The sequence below is a fragment of the Cydia fagiglandana genome, chromosome 1 (assembly GCF_963556715.1).
Source record: "Cydia fagiglandana chromosome 1, ilCydFagi1.1, whole genome shotgun sequence".
Classification (NCBI taxonomy): Eukaryota; Metazoa; Arthropoda; class Insecta; order Lepidoptera; family Tortricidae; genus Cydia; species Cydia fagiglandana.
In genome coordinates, this window is record NC_085932.1 from 4,211,237 (window position 1) to 4,231,721 (window position 20,485).

Here is a 20,485-nt window from a genome sequence, read left to right on the forward strand (position 1 = left end):
GATGGCGTCGGAGGTGAGGCAGCTCGTCAGGTAGTACTCGGCCGGTTCACGCACGTCGGCGTCAGAGTCCGCCTCACGCTCGCTCGGTCAATAATACCTGATCGGGAGCTGTTGTAGTGCTTGATGCAGTCGACGAAGTGGTGGTAGATGGCGTCGGAGGTGAGGCAGCTCGTCAGGTAGTACTCGGCCGGTTCGCGCACGTCGGCGTCAGAGTCCGCCTCTCGCTCGCTCGGTCAATAATACGTGATCGGGAGCTGTTGTAGTGCTTGATGCAGTCGACGAAGTGGTGGTAGATGGCGTCGGAGGTGAGGCAGCTCGTCAGGTAGTACTCGGCCGGTTCGCGCACGTCGGCGTCAGAGTCCGCCTCACGCTCGCTCGGTCAATAATACCTGATCGGGAGCTGTTGTAGTGCTTGATGCAGTCGACGAAGTGGTGGTAGATGGCGTCGGAGGTGAGGCAGCTCGTCAGGTAGTACTCGGCCGGCTCGCGCACGTCGGCGTCCGAGTCCGCCAGCAATGCGCAGTACCTGAGAACAAATGGTAGAACTATTATCACAGAATAAGTATAGTACTACCGCGCAGAAAGGACACTTCCTACAAAACCGAAGTTTCACAGCAATTCAAGGTCGAATCATGATATCCCTTTCTAACTTATGGCACTATTTAGGGTTGTCAAAATTCAAGTAATTATCTTATCTGTGGTGGTGCATGCAAAGGGACGTCAAGTTGTGCCAACCCTAATAATTGCTCGGAGCAATGCCGAGCCGAATGGAGCCAAGAGTACACGAAGTCAGGAGTGTCTCTCCACTGGTATTATGTCCTGGGACGGGAAAATCGTATAACGAAGGGTCAGCGACTGCCTGAACCTGGGTGTGCCCGGTTTGTGTTCGCACAAACCTAGCTGGTTACAATTATTTACTTTTTCTACTCCCGTACTTTTATTTGTCATTTAAAGGGTCGTGCACACACCTTTATAACCCGACCTTATAGTTGTCAAGACAAGTCTTTAGTCTATACACAAAAAAAGAATTTGTGCATACAAAAATACTTGAAACTATTCTTTGATTGACCTCTCTTAAACAACGGTTGCATAAAATACTATTTTAAGTGATGTTAGTACCGGTAGTACAGCGGCGGCCGCAGCCGCAGGAAGCCCGCCAGCAGGAGGCGAGTGAGCGAGCGCGCCGCGGAGCGCCGGAGCGCCGCCGGGGCCGACACGTTGAGGCACATCGACACGTTGCCTAGCAGCGGCTCCACTATGTTGGTGTATCTGTGGACACAGCCTCTCACCGGTAGTACAGCGGCGGCCGCAGCCGCAGGAAGCCCGCCAGCAGGAGGCGAGTGAGCGAGCGCGCCGCGGAGCGCCGGAGCGCCGCCGGGGCCGACACGTTGAGGCACATCGACACGTTGCCTAGCAGCGGCTCCACTATGTTGGTGTATCTGTGGACACAGCCTCTCACCGGTAGTACAGCGGCGGCCGCAGCCGCAGGAAGCCCGCCAGCAGGAGGCGAGTGAGCGAGCGCGCCGCGGAGCGCCGGAGCGCCGCCGGGGCCGACACGTTGAGGCACATCGACACGTTGCCTAGCAGCGGCTCCACTATGTTGATGTATCTGTGGACACAGCCTCTCACCGGTAGTACAGCGGCGGCCGCAGCCGCAGGAAGCCCGCCAGCAGGAGGCGAGTGAGCGAGCGCGCCGCGGAGCGCCGGAGTGCCGCCGGGGCCGACACGTTGAGGCACATCGACACGTTGCCTAGCAGCGGCTCCACTATGTGGGTGTATCTGTGGGCACAGCCTCTCACCGGTAGTACAGCGGCGGCCGCAGCCGCAGGAAGCCCGCCAGCAGGAGGCGAGTGAGCGAGCGCACCGCGGAGCGCCGGAGCGCCGCCGGGGCCGACACGTTGAGGCACATCGACACGTTACCTAGCAGCGGCTCCACTATGTTGGTGTATCTGTGGACACAGCCTCTCACCGGTAGTACAGCGGCGGCCGCAGCCGCAGGAAGCCCGCCAGCAGGAGGCGAGTGAGCGAGCGCGCCGCGGAGCGCCGGAGCGCCGCCGGGGCCGACACGTTGAGGCACATCGACACGTTGACTAGCAGCGGCTCCACTATGTTGGTGTATCTGTGGACACAGCCTCTCACCGGTAGTACAGCGGCGGCCGCAGCCGCAGGAAGCCCGCCAGCAGGAGGCGAGTGAGCGAGCGCGCCGCGGAGCGCCGGAGCGCCGCCGGCGCCGACACGTTGAGGCACATCGACACGTTGCCTAGCAGCGGCTCCACTATGTTGGTGTATCTGTGGGCACAGCCTCTCACCGGTAGTACAGCGGCGGCCGCAGCCGCAGGAAGCCCGCCAGCAGGAGGCGAGTGAGCGAGCGCGCCGCGGAGCGCCGGAGCGCCGCCGGGGCCGACACGTTGAGGCACATCGACACGTTGCCTAGCAGCGGCTCCACTATGTTGGTGTATCTGTGGGCACAGCCTCTCACCGGTAGTACAGCGGCGGCCGCAGCCGCAGGAAGCCCGCCAGCAGGAGGCGAGTGAGCGAGCGCGCCGCGGAGCGCCGGAGCGCCGCCGGGGCCGACACGTTGAGGCACATCGACACGTTGCCTAGCAGCGGCTCCACTATGTTGGTGTATCTGTGGACACAGCCTCTCACCGGTAGTACAGCGGCGGCCGCAGCCGCAGGAAGCCCGCCAGCAGGAGGCGAGTGAGCGACCGCGCCGCGGAGCGCCGGAGCGCCGCCGGGGCCGACACGTTGAGGCACATCGACACGTTGCCTAGCAGCGGCTCCACTATATTGGTGTATCTGTGGACAGGAGCTATTTAAACTATACGATGAAAAAAAAACCAATATATTTCCGCATATTTGATTTTATGACCTAAACGGTCATTTATGTATTGGAAAGAACCCTATTATGAATAAAAAACTCTTCGGGGGGAACGTGGTACTACTTACCTATGTATATTTTCAATACAGGCTTTTTTGAAATATGACGTGCCCATGTTTTTTTTACTACATTAAATTATAGGTACCTGCAAAAGTGCATACCCATTTAAATAGGATTTATTCATAAAGTGGGTATGCACTATTCCAGCTCGCTGTACAGTCAGCACCAATAGATAGTGACAACCAAATTGGCCAGATACATCGGAGCAAAAACTTATTGCTACTACGATAACAACGGTGTGTTGTGATATATTTGGTCACATTGGCTGCCACTATTATAGCTATTTGATCATAACGTTCTTATCATATCAGCCAGAGGACGTCCACTGCTGGACATAGGCTAGGTTAGCTAGGTTAGGCTAGGATAGCATAGGTTCTTATTAGACATCTTGGTAATGGGCACAAGTAGCGACGCCTCCTGTCCACACTGTTACACTACTAGCAGAATGTACATATTATGTGTGCGGCACCGCGATATAATACATTCGATAGATACTCGTACACTAAAAGAGAGCGAACTAAAGGATGTCGAAATATAAGATAAGATAAGATAAAGTTTATTAAGCTCAAAAGGTTACATTCTATACATAATTTCATAAGTTATATTCAATATAAATAGTAAGACAAGAGTGCTCACTCCGTAAATCAGTTTTGGTACCAAAAAGACTATTATTTTCATAATCGACATCTAGCATCAGGACTGATAAGACTTTCCGGTCGGTGCTATATCTATTGTCAAGTAGAAGTACTGATAATGGTCTTTTTGGTACAGTCACCTGCAATAATATGTTCAACAACGAAGGCCGCAAAAATATCTGACACGATCTTATTTGTAGAGCCATAAGAGCGGGTCACATATTTTTGCGGCCTTCGAAGAGTAACATATTATTGCAGGCGACTGTACCAAAACTGAAGTATGGATTGAGCAATCTATGTATTTTTTTCTCTATGGTCGAACTTAAAGATGTCCTTCTATTCTGCAGGAAGAAGATTTAAGTATAATAGTGTAGGAATGCCGCCGGGACAGTAACCTGGGGCCCGTTTCTCAAAAGCTTGTAACTTGTAATACAAGCGGATGTCACTTTTTGACAGCATATGTTAGAAAGGGACTTCCACTTGTATTACAAGTTACAAGCTTTTGAGAAATGGGCCCGTGCAGCTCCAACTCCAGGGCTGAATGAACGCAACGAGCGATCGACAGTCCGCCTGTTTCCGGCCGGGCGTCCCTGCACTACATCTACAATATAATAAATAATAATAAATAAATAAATATTATAGGATATTCTTACACAGATTGACTAAGTCCCACAGTAAGCTCAAGAAGGCTTGTGTTGTGGGTACTCAGACAACGATATATATAATATACAAATACATACTTAAATACATAGAAAACACCCATGACTCAGGAACAAATATCTGTATCATCATACAAATAAATGCCCTTACTGGGATTCGAACCCAGGACCATCGGCATCGCAGGCAGGGTCACTAGGCCAGACCGGTCGTCAACAATATCTACATCTAAATTATATTTGACGCTGACTGTACGTACAGTGCTAAAAACGAAATAGATATTAAACTAATTTTATGGTCTACTTCACATGACTTCAAGTCACAAGCGCCATAAAATTTATTTTAATGTTAGTAAAACTCACGACAGATTAAATTCGATAAAATAGGTATTAAAAACCGGACAAGTGCGAGTCGGACTCGCCCAGCGAGGGTTCCGTACTTTTTAGTATTTGTTGGTATAGCGGCAACAGAAATATATCATCTGTGAAAATTTCAACTGTTTAGCTATCACGGTTCGTGAGATACAGCCTGGTGACAGACGGACGGACGGACAGCGGAGTCTTAGTAATAGGGTCCCGTTTTACCCTTTGGGTACGGAACCCTAAAAAGAAAACTGCGGAAAATTACCTGTTTATCTAATATGGAAATGGACACACTAAAAAATAATCAAAAACTATACAGACCATACATCTCTGTTATATTGTAGTAATTATTTATTTTTAACATGATTACAATGTAATGTTTACCCAGGTATTGTATTTATAAATGTTGTTATGTATTTTGTGGTATTTTTCGTGTCACTATATGATATATACTGTAAATGTATTGACTTGTAAAAAAGACCCTGAGGTAGCCCTTTCAGAATATATATATTTTTTTAATTTTAAAACTATATCATTGGAAATTAACCCATTAATACTTCTTGCTAGATTTTGATGGAAATGCATGTCCATACTAATATTATAAAAGTTTAAATCGTCATTTCTATCTGATACATTCTCAAAGGTAAATTACTGCATCGATTTTAATTACATTTCATAACTAGACAGCTTAATACAATAAGTTAATAACCCTTCGTATGTCCAACCCCAACTTTTTTATACTAATAAAAACCAAAACCGGGCAAGTGCGAGTCGGACTCGCGCACGAAGGGTTCCGTACCATAATGCAAAAAAAAAAAAACAAAAAAAAGCAAAAAAACGGTCACCCATCCAAGTACTGACCCCTCCCGACGTTGCTTAACTTTGGTCAAAAATCACGTTTGTTGTATGGGAGCCCCATTTAAATCTTTATTTTATTCTGTTTTTAGTATTTGTTGTTATAGCGGCAACAGAAATACATCATCTGTGAAAATTTCAACTGTCTAGCTATCACGGTTCGTGAGATACAGCCTGGTGACAGACGGACGGACGGACGGACGGACGGACAGCGAAGTCTTAGTAATAGGGGTCCCGTTTTACCCTTTGGGTACGGAACCCTAAAAAAGTAGCCTATGTGCTAATTTATTTTAAAGTACATATGCTACTTTATCGCCCTAGGGCGGGATTAAGGACAATACGTGCATAATGTCAAAAATTTAAAGGGCCATATTTACTGTATAACGTTGCACAATACACGTGCGAAAAGGTAATTCGCAACTCGTGTCGATTATAACACTCCCTTCGGTCGTGTTTCAATTTATCGCCACTCTTTGCGAATTTCCTACTTTTCGCATTTGTATCGTAATACATAATCGTGTATTACTACTACTATTGAGAGATCCACACCTTGAAGAGGGATAGAAGAAAAAACTCCATCCGATTTTCACGCGGATGAAGTTGATAGTTTTTACTGATGTCTGTTATCTCTTCACGCTTTACCCGCTGAGCCGATTTAGATGAAATTTGGTATCAATATAGTTTGAGGCCCGGGGAAGGATAGGTAGGATAGTTTTATCAATCATCATCATTTCACGCAGACGAAGTCGCGGGTAGAAGCTAGCAGTCCATAAATTTTAACGTGACCGTCATGTGCACGAGGATAATTAAATAAAGACGTTATTAGTCACATCTGGCATATTAACTTTAAGATTATTGCGAATGTGTGATTGAAAAAAAACAATTTTAAAAGCTATAAAGTAACTTATCACGATAAAAATAATATATAAAAAGACAAACACGTAAATCCATCACTAGTTTGCCAGCAAAATGGCGACAACCAAGTTGATACTTGGTGTACTTATTCTTACTGTACTGTGTGAGTTGACATTTGGCAACATTGTGGGAGATTTGTTGAAATGGCCAAAGTCTGGAATGGATAAATCTGACAAATACGATAAAAATGATGATTACGACAAATACGAAAAAAAGGATAATTACGAGAAATACGATAAAAAGGATGATGACAAATACGATAAAAAGGATGATGACAAATACGATAAAAAGGATGATAACGACAAATACGATAAGGAATACTTTATAAAGTATTGTTCCGACATATACGCTGAAAAGTTTGATTTCGACAAATACGATAAGGATGATTACTACATATACTTTAAAAAGTATAACGACAAATACGATAAAAACTTTGATTTCGACAAATATGATAAGGATGATTACTACAAATACTTTAAAAAGTATAACGACAAATACGATAAAAACTTTGATTTCGACAAATATGATAAGGATGATTACTACAAATACTTTAAAAAGTATAACGATAAATACGATAAAAACTTTGATTTCGACAAATATGATAAGGATGATTACTACAAATACTTTAAAAAGTATAACGACAAATACGATAAGGATGATTACTACAAATATGTTAAAAAGTATTATTCCGACATATACGATAAACAGGATGATGATGACAAGTCTGTTAAAAACGATGATGATGACAAGTCTGTTAAAAAGGATGATGATGACAAGTCTGTTAAAAAGGATGATGATGACAAGTCTATTAAAAAGGATGATGATGACAAGTCTGTTAAAAAGGATGATGATGACAAGTCTGTTAAAAAGGATGATGATGACAAGTCTGTTAAAAAGGATGATGATGACAAGTCTGTTAAAAAGGATGATGATGACAAGTCTGTTAAAAAGGATGATTACGACAAATACGATACGAAGGAATACTTTATAAAGTATTGTTCCGACATATACGCTGAAAAGTTTGATTTCGACAAAAACGACAAGGATGATTACTACAAATACTTTAAAAAGTATAACGACAAATACGATAAGGATGATTACTACAAATATGTTAAAAAGTATTATTCCGACATATACGATAAACAGGATGATGATGACAAGTCTGTTAAAAAGGATGATGATGACAAGTCTGTTAAAAAGGATGATGATGACGAGGCTGTTAAAAAGGATGATGATGACAAGTCTGTTAAAAAGGGTGATGATGTCAAGTCTGTTAAAAAGCATAATGACATATCCGATAAAAAGGATGATGATATATCTGATAAAAAGGATGATGATATATCTGATAAAAAGGATGATGATATATCTGATAAAAAGGATGATGATATATCTGATAAAAAGGATGAAAAATCAGACAACAAAGATAATAACAAATCTGAAAAAAAGGACATAGATGACAATAAGAAGGTAGATGGCATATCTGATAAAAAGAATGGTGATGAAAAATCAGTCAAAAAGGACGATACAGGCGAAAAGACTATTATTTAGCCACGCGATGCCAAGTAATCAAGACGGACCACATTTAGAGTCTAAGTTAGATACCGAAAAGAGTTGCCATGAATTCCAAGATTTATGCAAATTAAATTCAGGCATAGCCCATAAATATGTTAGTTATTTTACACTTATTTTTTATAAAACTATTGTTAGTCAACTATTACTAACTACTACTACTATTACTACTACTACTACTATTATTGTTACTAACTATTGTTAGTGTGTTGTAGTGTTCATTCATTTATTCGTTTATTTATTGCATTCCATGGTATTTACAGATGGTATTTTAAATTGAATTGTACAACATGGACCCTGAATAGGGTATGGCAAGTTAACCTTAATAGCTAAATAGTTAAAGTTACCTTACAAAACAAATTATACGTATTGCTTAATATCTAGTTAGTTTCATCATAGTAAATAATAATTATGGAACCTATTTAACACTAATAATAATCAATACGAATTTAAATGCTATACTTGTTTGCAATGATGTCAAATATTAATACCTAATCGAATTTAAGCTGTCGTGAATCATAAGCGATACAATAACTAATTTGTTGTTGTTGTATTGTTATAGTTTTTTATAAAACTATTGTTATTGTTTGTATTGTTGTTGTAATATGTAAGATTTTAGCGTCAAAATTTACAGAATAATTTTTTCAGTCTGAATGCAAGTTTTTCTTATCTTTCCCGCTAACTGCGTACCTTTGGAAGAATTCATGCGAATATGCACTGTTAGGGCTGATTTAGACGGCGCGCGAACCCGCATGCGATTTTAGTTACATTGCAGACTGTTGGTATGGTTTCGTCCAACAGGCCTGTTGCAAGTAACAAAGAATCATGTAAATAATGGTTTCAATGAAACATATATGTTAATATGATTCTCAAAAATGGCCCAATTTCAGTATAAACTGAAGGATTATTAATATATTCAATAAACGTACAACATTCTCCAATCGGCCATTATTACTGAAACGCCAATCAGAAGCCTTCTAAGTAGTGACGTCATCAATCCATATTTCTTAGAGCAAAATAGACAACCTCATTGACCGAAATCCATACGTCGTCCTCACCAAAGAGTTCGAAGGTGCAATAAAAATGTTATTTCGTCACTAAACATTTATTACGTCCAAAAAATATTATTACACGATATAAAGTAGATATATATTTGTTATTATCTAAATAAAATGCTAAATAATCCGATATTTCACCAACAAACCTTTTTAATTATTTGGCTGAATGGAACTATCATTGCCACGTTGGCTGTCGTAACTAGAAAAATTAAAAAGCTAAACCTAAGCTAAGCTAAAGATTTTCACTCAAAATGTACATGTATCTAATTAATTCATCTTAAATTCCAACCGTGTGAGAGTTTTTGTGTAAAATGAGTTATTGTGATAAATTTTTGTAATGTATTTATCATCCCTAATCGTATTATATGGTGCTCAATTAACAATATCATTCGGATACAAGGGAAATACGTAATTATTTATGTTAAATCTTATGAGTATACCTGTTTTTCGGAACCAATACAAGTGTACCGACAATAATAAAAGGGATTTCAAAATTTGTCATCAGGCCTATTCAACGCAATGTAATGAAACTCGCATGCCAGTTCTCACATCGTCTAAATGAGCAATGAGCCCTTATTCGTCAAAATCCGAATCGATAAACCGTCGTCCAATACCCACAACCACAACATAAGCCTTATTTAGATGCTATACATTACCTGGCTTAAAATGAGTGATTGAGTGGGCTACATAGCTGTCTATGTCTAATCCCTATACTCGTACTTCGTTTTTTTAGCATTAGAAATTAGGTAAACAATCTTGATGTGTCTTTTAATTTAATTGAAAAACACATTTCAAAAATAAGTTACGGCAAATATGTAACAATTATGAATCTAACGCTATCATTTATATTCTTCTGCTTTCATAAGTAATAGTTTTATATTTTTATAGAGCGTTTTTCAATTAAAAGACATGTCAAAATCGCTTACCTTCTTGCAAGTTCTTTCTAATGCTAAAAAAACGAACTATAGTAGTATTATAAATGCGAAAGTAATTCTGTCTGTTTGTTACCTCTTCACGCTACAACCGTTGAACCGATTTGTATAAACTGTGTAAAACCAATTCTTTAAACATATTTAGAGAGTCCCGAGGTTATAGTAACACCATAGAGTTACATATTTAATTACACAAACGGGTCTACCGCGATATAATTTCATTCGACTTGTTGTTGTTGTTATTGATTTGTCGGAATTAAAGGTAAAAACAATGAAATTATATCGCAGTAGACCCGTTTGTGTAATTAAATATGTGTACAAAACGCGAGAGTTTAAAGTGTTATACCATAGAGTTATATAAGAGTAAAGATGACATAACACGTACCTGACGCAAATGTCGGCGAGTGCCAGCAGCGCGTTGACACGTGCCTGCAGCGCGTGTTGCGAGGAGTGCAAGATGGCGGCCAGCGCCGGCGCGGCGGCGGCGGCGGCGCCGCGCGAGCGCACGCACAGCCGCCCCAGCCCCGCCACGGCCGCGCCGTGCCACGATGCCGACCACTCTGCCGATACAACAGTTATGTATAAGGCCCACTTGCACCCTCCTGGTTAGTGACTAGGGGTTAACACGTCACTGTTAACAGTGTCAAATTGTACTGGTAACCATGGTAACTTCAGATTAAACCGGTTAGCCCCGGGTTAGATGATGATCATAACGATGGTAATACAGAATGCAAGACAGCTTTATGTAACAAATAAAATGTGATTGAACCGAGATTTTTTATAATGTTCCATAATACAGCATTTATCATATAGGGATTACATGATATCTTCTGAAATAATAGGAATGATAGTACGCCTTATCGAAGTCCGTCAGCCGGTCTGTCGCGACGTTTGTCGGCACCAATCAAATCAAAGGTCACCTATTCAAATCATACTCGACTCTGGCTGTTGTCTGCGCTGCTGTTACCTGCGGGCGGGTCGCGCAGCGCGGTGAGGAACAGCGTGAGCAGCGCGGGGGAGGGCGGCGCGGGCGCCACCAGCGACAGGTCGGCCGCGCGAACCCACTCCGACACGCCGCCGCCGCTCAGAGCTCGCTTCTCCGCTAACATCACACATCAAAATTAACTATAAGTATAGAAAAATTCACAAGACCTACCTCCGGGGTGCCCTAGGACAGACAACATAGAAAAATAAATATGGTACATTATTAGGTACGACTTTATCGTGACGCTTCTAGCAAAACTTCTGAAATTAATATAGCGAAAAAAGCTAAGCAAATTACGAAGCATTTAAAATTTAATTTGATTTACGACAAAAAATCCCACGTCAAGTCACAGCTTTTGTACTTACACAGTTGTAGTAATTCATTGGCCCACTGCAAGTTGGTGGGGTCCAAATGTGCGGCAAGCGTTGCACTCGGTATCCGGCAACCTGCCAAAGTAAACTTATCTATCAACTTAAGCTGCCTCGGTGTATCAAATTTAAGAAAACAGTACGGACTTCTTCATAACTCAAAATCTATTTAACATAAACTCATAAAAAATGGTTTATTCATTAAAGTCCTTTAGATGCATTAGCTTTATAAATACAGCTCAAACGGTTATGGACATAATCGCCTAAACATTTTCTTTATTATCACAGACTCACTGACGTCCTAAGGTAGCTAGAATTTTTAGAAAACCTAAAACATTTCCAGATGGTTTCGAAAATTAAAATTTGCCATCCAGATAGACAAACCACAAAAATAACATCCCCCTACCTCAACATTACTAGTGTAACTGGCTAGTGATAACGGACTATGTGGCTTGCGCGAGTGCCACCCAACGGTCAGTGTTACAGAGACCCTCGAAATTTCGTTATCTGCCCTCTCTATCGCTCTTAGGTGTTCAAGCGATTGAGAGGCAGATAAATAAGTTGCGTTTTCGCGGTAGGCCCTCTGATGTCACAGCATTACGATGCGGCTCGAACTGTCAGATGAGAATTGTGCACCCGGCGTCGTCATAAATTTTACCCAAGTTATGTCTGTGTTCCATGTACAGTCAACGGTAAAAATATGGGTGTAGACAACTTACTCAAAAATCTGTCCCATAGTTTTTAATTTACTGACAGAGTTATGGGACATATTTTTGAAATGATTTGTACACCCATATTTTTACCGTTGACTGTACACATGTACTTAGTAAATCCTTAATTAATAGTGTATAGCGTGTTCTCGTATACTGACCGTCCTCTCCCGAGGCGGTGGCGAGGCGCGCGGCGAGGTGTTCCCTCAGCGCGGTGCGATCGCTCGGTGTTAAGTAGCGCGACCACAGCGTTAGCAGTTCTAAAGTCAGCGGTTTTAGGCGCTGGTCACGTCCCTGAAATATACTGAAATATTACCTTTTACCTTGTGTTGGCAATCGAGTGCAGCGGTGGCGCCACCTTGCGGAGGAGCGCGTAACTACACGGAATGTCAACACACCAATCGATGGCTCGAAGGCGCCTCTCCAATCCAACTCCCCTTAGTTTGGTAGATTATACTTGTTGGTTGGCTTAATCCCTCGAGCAAGAGATTCAAATTTCGAACCTAAATTTAAAACATTAAGGTCGTTTTTGCTGGCAAATTTCCAACCTTACGAGGACTTAAAGGAATTAACCCTTTGACCGCCGTTGTCCGGTATAGAAGACAACGATAGAACGATACGCTGGCGCCGTCGTCTTGTATACAAGACACAAATTCAACCACTGAGTTAATGTGAAAATAATAACAATTGCAATTTCATTTACACTTGTGTTCATATTTAAGGTCTTTGTTTTTTCATTTATTTGCTTTTTAAGCCGCTATATAAATCCCTCCTTTTATAATAAGGCATTTAAAAAAATTGCTCCAATCTTCAACATTTTTCATGTTCCTCGTCGCCGTTGTCTTGTATAAAAGACAGCTAGGGATGGGAATGTTAACTCGATATGGGAATTTTTAAAGTAAATATAAAGTCAGAAATATGTTTTTATCTAAGTATTTGAACACTTGTTAATCGCCAATTTTTTTCAACGAATAGTAGGTATAACTACTTACTAGAATACGTAGAACGAGAGTCAGATAGGCATAACTATATTTAAAGTTCAGGCAGCTTCTTAAGTTCTATAAAGTAGAGTCAGACAAGTAAATTTGCCCTTGTAGATTGTGGACTATTTAATTGCAGAAGAGATAAATAAAAAAAATTATTGATGTTATTTTATAGCTTAGTGGGAAGGGATACACCGCAGCGACCGCTTCGCACAAGAGTGGTACAGGGACATACCTGTTTATCAGACTTTAGTTTTTTGTTATAACATTGAAGTTAATGTGTAATTTTTTTATAACAAGTCGTTGAACGTTTTTTTGATAAGAGTTTACCTATATGAATGTAAACCAAACTGAAATTATAATGATAGATTCTAATTCCGGAATAATATCTTCACGCATTAAAAATTCAACCCACGTGTAATTTTCACTAAAACAGTTCCGGTATATTGACTTTATCGACACATGATGCGCAGCTTTAACGTTACGCCAATAAAGTTTACGTACCGACAAGCGCTTACGCCGTTGACCTAGAGACTATTATTACTTGATCCGCGCGGAAACAGTCCTTGTCGATCTGCACTGCGGGCAGTCCATGCGCGCCGTTGTCTTGTATAAAAGACTTCTCGTACAGCCTAGTGCGGCGATATCACGTCTTGAATCGACATTGTTTAGTGGTTGTTTTTTATGTTAAATCCCTATATTTTAAACATTTTCGGGTGTAAAACATATGTTTAATTTTGGCAATTTGGAATTAAATTGAAACAGGATAAGAACAAAGCTAAATTAAAAAGATTTTTACCATAAATTGTAAATATCGATATCACTATTTGCAATCCCTAAACTTTTTATTAGTTGTTTACTTAAAATTTGCTCTGGCGTGTGAGTGAGCGTCTTTGCGGACTAGGTCCGGCGGCCAAAAGGTTAAACCAGCATACGCCAGACCGGGTTTCATTCTGAATCTCTAACAACGTTTCTCCTAAAGTCACTTGCCCTAACTGGTTTGTCCTAATGGGCACATGCCCTAACGATCAATTGTCATAACGATTATTTTCCATAATGTAAACTTCTGAAAAATGGTTAGGTTTTAGAACTTGCTGCCACAAAAGTAGGTTAGGCTAGGGTTAGAAATGCGACCCTCGCAAAAAAGAAAATAATAATAGTTAATAACATTATAACTTAGCGCTTATAACTAGCTAACATTATAACTAGCTTAATAACTTAGCGCGCTGTGCGCTAAGTTATTTATTGTTTGTTGTTATTTCCCTCACGGCGGTGAACATTATGCCGCCTTGCAAACTTTTTTTGAATCCGCATCCGATTTTATAATCAATAATCCAAACGATAGTTACATAATTCTAGGCGATTTTAATATTAGTCATGCCGCTTGGACACCTGTTAATGGAAGCTTAATTATTGATACAAACAACAATGCGACTGCAACCTTACTCTCCGATTTCTTAAGAGGGCGTAGAGGAGGGTAAATTTTCAGATTCTGTCAAATTACCCCATTTCACGCACAAACGCAGCTCACGCACACTACCTCAATTTACTGGGAAAGGTCAGTGACCCCTAATGTTTTTTTAAAGGTGCTGTTTCGAGTTTAGTGTTAACTACTGACCTCCTTTGAGGAATTAAAACTGTCAAACTTTCCTTTGTTAGAAGACAGAGAAAAAACACTTTTTATATGTAGCTTTCCTTGTTTGTTCATGTCATGTCATAGGTATGTGACGTATTAGGTAATTATTTATTTTCGTTGTTGACTTTTGTATTAAGATAGGTACAAACGGCGACGCTCTTAACTGTCCATCGGTAGACCTTATGCCTTTTGTAATAAGGTTTACGAACTGTCAGTTAACAATGTGGTGGTGTGCGATGGTAGGTATGCGGTTTGTAGACATAGACCAAATTAAAACTAGGAGTTTTATTATTAAAGATATAAGAAATCGTCTATTTTACCTACTCGAAGTGAACTACTTATATCTAAAATTATCCCTTCATTAGTTATGTATAGGTCTTGTAACATATTTTTTACAACTAAACACGCTTATTATATTTTACTTATAAATAACTTAATTTTTAAAGCTCTATTGATAATAAGGCTTTAAAAACATCTAATAGAATGCAGGTACTACGCTTATACTTTTGTAAGTCAGTAAGTGATGCTTACTTAAAACTTATCGGGAAATCAAAAAACTCATAATTACCTATATTAAAATATTTAAATTTACTATTCCATCTCATACGTTCAATAAGGCCCGGGACCGGGCCTTGTCACCTGCACTGACAGAGGGCCTTTTTAGCCCCACATAATATTAAAGAACTGTGTCCCGGATAGTATGGGTTCTGGGCCATGACCATGACGCGTCCCGAAGTAACTTATACAGGGCGTAATCGTTAAGTGTAGCCAGGCTATAATTTCGTAAATATAACAGATATCAGAAAACTTCAAATTGTTATCGAAAGTGCGTTACCCAATGAGTAAAATTACATTAAGGGGTCATCCATTAATTACGTCACACGTTTGGGGGGGGGGGGGGAGGGGGTCAAGAAAATGTGACATGTTGTGACATGGGGAGGGGGAGTCACAAACACTGTGACGTCACTTTAACTTCATCACTATTCATCAGTAACCGAAAATTAATTTATATTTTTTTATTCGCAGTACATTTAAATAATGAGTTTTTGGAAGTATGTAGGTAATTTTCGTTCCTAATCGGTTTTGTGTTATAAAATTATATATATTTATTTTACCAAAAATATTTTTTTTTAGGGTTCCGTACCCAAAGGGTAAAACGGGACCCTATTACTAAGACTTCGCTGTCCGTCCGTTCGTCCGTCCGTCTGTCACCAGGCTGTATCTCACGAACCGTGATAGCTAGACAGTTGAAATTTTCACAGATGATGTATTTCTGTTGCCGCTATAACAACAAATACTAAAAACAGAATAAAATAAAGATTTAAATGGGGCTCCCATACAACAAACGTGATTTTTGATCAAAGTTAAGCAACGTCGGGAGGGGTCAGTACTTGGATGGGTGACCGTTTTTTTTTTTTGCTTTTTTTTTTGTTTTTTTTTTTGCATTATGGTACGGAACCCTTCGTGCGCGAGTCCGACTCGCACTTGCCCGGTTTTTTAAATAATGCCGAGTTAGTACTGCCCATTTCGTTGAAAACAAAATTACCTAAAATGTGACGTCACACCAGGTGGGGAGGGAGTTGCAAAATGTGACCAAGTGTGACAAGGAGGGGGGGAGGGGTCAAAAAACCTAGAAATTAATGTGACGTAATTAATGGATGATTCCTAATAACTTTTTTAAATAAAAGCAGAAATATCCCAAACATTAACGTCAAACCCTCCCATACATTTAGTACGACGACTCACCCCTCACTGTAATAAAATAATAAAACTACCGTTTATGAAATAATAAATCTATTATTTCATAAACGGTAGTTTTATTATTTTATTACAGTTTATCATCGCAAATAATGAATCTCAAGCAGTTTTATCTCTTACGGCACCAACGTTCTTTGAAGGGTGAGTCGTCGTACTAAATGTATGGGAGGGTTTGTGAGTTAATGTCTTAGAGTAGAGTTAATGTCTGGGATATTTCTGTTTTTATTTAAAAAAAGTTATTAATGTAATTTTACTCATTGGGTAACGCACTTTCGATATCAATTTGAAGTTTTCTGATATCTGTTATATTTACGGAATTATAGCCTGGCTACATTTAACGATTACACCCTGTATATCATTAGATAGTTCATAGCCTATATCTATCGAATATATCGTTCTTATGAGCGTATTTGGTGGGCATACCTTATAAGTTTCAGTACAGGAAAAAGTACATATGAGCTGTACTTTTAATTGTTAGTACAATCGGTATCAAATAGATAGTGACGGCCAAAGTGACCAAATATAGCTATAGGATCTAAATGTGAACGAATAGGGTTAGGTGAGGCATATAAGGCCCACCTTTATTTTAACTGAAATAGTTTTATAAATAATCAGGATATTATTACCAATTCAATATAGATTTCTCATTTGTTCATGTTTCTTCATATACCAAAATAGTTATAATAATATTCCGGCGCTTTTGAAAAATACACGTTTTATAAAAAAACCATACCATGTTGGTTCGGAACCGGGCCTTGTTACTTGCACTGTCAGTGTCAGTGTCTGAGTCATAGTACAAGTTCAAGAATAACAGAGAATATTACCGGGCCTTATTACCTTTTATCATGAATTAATTTCATCTTTAATTTAAATGGTCTAGTAAAATAAGGCCTACATGAGTCGTGGAAAAACAAATTGTATTTTATTTAGAAAGTACCTATATGTTGTTCATAATCTTCAGTAAGCTGACCTATAAGAGTCTATCTATTATAATAATTAATGTAGATTGACAGTTTACTTAGCAAATTGTACTTTTACCTTTAGGTTTTATGTCGGAAATATCTCACCCAATTTGTAATTAATGATGTTTACTGATTGTTAATCTTAAATATACCTACTTAATATTATGAAGGGCACTTATATTATTTTAGCGGACCGAACGGATGTATATTATTGTGGACCACTTTTTTATTTAAATAATTAAATTGTAATTCATTTCAAAAAAGGTTATTACAATTAGGGATATAAGTAGATACCTCACCTATCTTATTACAAAGCATTACAAAAATGTCCAAAGGCCAAAGCCACGCTGATAAGACATAAGACCTTACCTATAAACGACCTCATAAATATAAACGTTCACTGAAAAAAACCAAAGGCATTTCTCATAATTTTATTTCGTTACTGAGTTATCGTTTTGCACCGAATATCAATGAAATAAAAGCACGTTGTTGTTTGATAGATACATTTATATAAACATCGTCACATGAAACCAATATAGGTACTCGTAAAACAGACCACTGCTGGTATTGGCTTTAAATATCGTTCTTTCAACTGATAATATAGCCACAAAAACTCGCTGAGACTGCAGGTCGAGTCTTGATTTCAATTTCTTGATGATATATCATTGAATTAACTTTCAGAGCTCGTGATAGCTCTTAGAATAGCAACAGAACTAGTTGAAACTAAGAATTTTATTGCTGAAATTATGTGAACAACATTGCTCCGTCTTCATAAATAAAATTTTAATAATTTATATTGCTTAGGCTAAAATGTGAAGAATTTTGTTGATAAATTGTTTATCTAGTATATTGACATTATGTCATATATGTTTTTAAAATGACGTAACATGAATACCAGCACAATGAAAATTTATTCCAATAAGAAATAACAAATCTTCAAACTTTTTCAATTTAAGTGAATTAGGAAGAAGCTAATTACACTGATTTGGTTGTATTCATATATTTTATTAAATAATTTGTTATATTTTTTAAGTATTATGACTTGTGAATAAAAAGATGTCGAAATTTTAATGGCTCTAGATCTCCGTGTGACGTTATTTATTTACCCTATTTATTTTGAACACAGTTTTTCACTGGTATCATCATTCGTATACGGATATGAATTTCAAACTGTCAAACTGGGAGATCCTGGTACGCGTCCGCTTTGAACCAAGCCCAGCGGGCATCTGATTGAAAGGAGAATTTGACAGATATGGCGGATGTATGGAAATTTTACGAAAGTTTACGTTTACGATTGAATTTCTCTGTAGCCTTTAAGAGGAAAAATAGGAAAAGCCTGATTCGTTGTAGTCCAGTTATCTGGCTTTCGAAATCACTCGATTTTATAGCATGAGCATCGATTTTTTTATACAAATTTTACTAAACGCTGACACTCGTTCATCTCGTTTTAGGTACAACTTTGCATAAGTGTATTTATTATATTGTAAAATATTTCAGATTTTCAAGGGTGATTCGTTGTAAACACACTCTTTGGGATAATAATGACATTTATTATAATTTTTTTTATCAAGAGATGTGAACGCTAGCGACTAAACGGTGACTGCCTTTTTCGCTGATTTTGCTCGATGCAGTCTTAAACCTCTCGGGTTTAAAACAGTTTAACTGGTGTCCGAATGTAAACAATCGGATCTTAGACCTACTGTTAAGCGATTTGTCTTACTCTATTACGCATTGTACGACACCACTAACCCCTGAGGACTCCCATCACAAATCTCTCGACATTGATATCAAGATTTCCTTTCTTTCGGCCGCACATGATCCCCCTAGAGAGAAATTGCTTTTTTATGCTGCAAATTACGAAAAAATGCGTGACGCTCTCTCTTCCACTAACTGGACCCTGATTCAAAATAGGAATACGGAACAGGCTACCACTTATTTTTACTCAATCTTGAACACTCTTATAAAAAAGTGTGTTCCTCTTAGTAAGACAAACTGCTCTAGTAATCGTCCCCCCTGGTACACCCGGGCGTTAGTGAAATTAAGTCGAGAAAAACGTAAAATGCACACCAGGTGGAAAACTTACAAAAACCCTTTAGATTATCTTTCTTTCAAGTTGTTAAGAACAAGAGAACACAAAATGGAACTGGATTGCTATAATTCATATATATCTTTTGCCGAGAAAAATATTCGTAATTTTCCTAAATATTTTTGGTCTTTTATTAAATCAAAGTTTTCCGCAAACAAAACCCCAGACTGTATGTATTATGGAAGCAACTCCTCTACTGACAGCGAGACAGTAGCTAATTATTTTAATGATTATTTCCATTCAGTTTTTGTTAAAGGTACCGTGCACCCAGTCTCTCCTAATTCTCATACAAACAATAGTCCGGTAGATATCTCTTCGATTAACATAAATAAAACACTTGTCCTTAAACATCTCCAACAGGTTAATACAAATAAGGGAGCGGGTCTCGACCGTATTCATCCTATTTTAATCTCTCGCTGTAGTAAGGAATTGGCTACTCCTCTCACTATTATTTTCCGTAAATCGTTATCCGAGGGTTGTTTCCCTTCTGTTTGGAAAACGGCTTTAATAACACCAATACACAAAAGCGGAGATAAACATGATGTGACACAATACAGATCCATATCTAAATTATGCATATTTGGCAAAATTCTTGAAAAAATAGTGACCTCCGAATTGACAAGTTGTATCATTCGTATAATTTCTCCTGACCAACACGGTTTTCTTCGTGGCCGTAGTGTCGACACGAATCTCATTACCTTCACAGATTTTATTCTGAACGCTATTGACAACGGTCAGCAGGTTGACGCCGTGTATACCGATTTCTCAAAAGCTTTTGACAAAATTAACCATACTATGTTATTACACAAATTATACGAACTCGGTATACACGGCGATCTCTACAGGTGGATTGAATCCTATATCCAAAACCGATGCCAGGCAGTATCATTGAGGGGCTATACTTCCAGATACTTAACCATTGATTCAGGGGTCCCTCAAGGCTCTCATTTAGGACCGCTGTTATTTATCCTATATGTTAACGACATGGGCAGGCCTATGGAACTCTCCGCGCGAGCTCGGATTAATACCTACGAATGTGCTCCCGTTCACGGTAGAAAAGCAAGCCAGTTGGT

At 39.4% G+C, this 20,485-nt stretch overlaps 1 protein-coding gene across 1 annotated transcript in view; it reads right to left on the reverse strand.

Moving 5' to 3' along the window:
- Window positions 1-20,485, reverse strand: part of LOC134671147 (uncharacterized) — a 48,634-nt gene that overhangs the window by 16,132 nt on the left and 12,017 nt on the right. The window contains exons 12-18 of the mRNA XM_063528919.1: window positions 12,149-12,281; window positions 11,275-11,355; window positions 10,892-11,026; window positions 10,310-10,484; window positions 2,650-2,799; window positions 347-526; window positions 55-228 (exon numbers count right to left, since the gene is read on the reverse strand). Coding sequence (XP_063384989.1) covers window positions 55-228; window positions 347-526; window positions 2,650-2,799; window positions 10,310-10,484; window positions 10,892-11,026; window positions 11,275-11,355; window positions 12,149-12,281 — 1,028 coding nt within the window. The remainder of the gene's footprint in view (window positions 1-54; window positions 229-346; window positions 527-2,649; window positions 2,800-10,309; window positions 10,485-10,891; window positions 11,027-11,274; window positions 11,356-12,148; window positions 12,282-20,485) is intronic.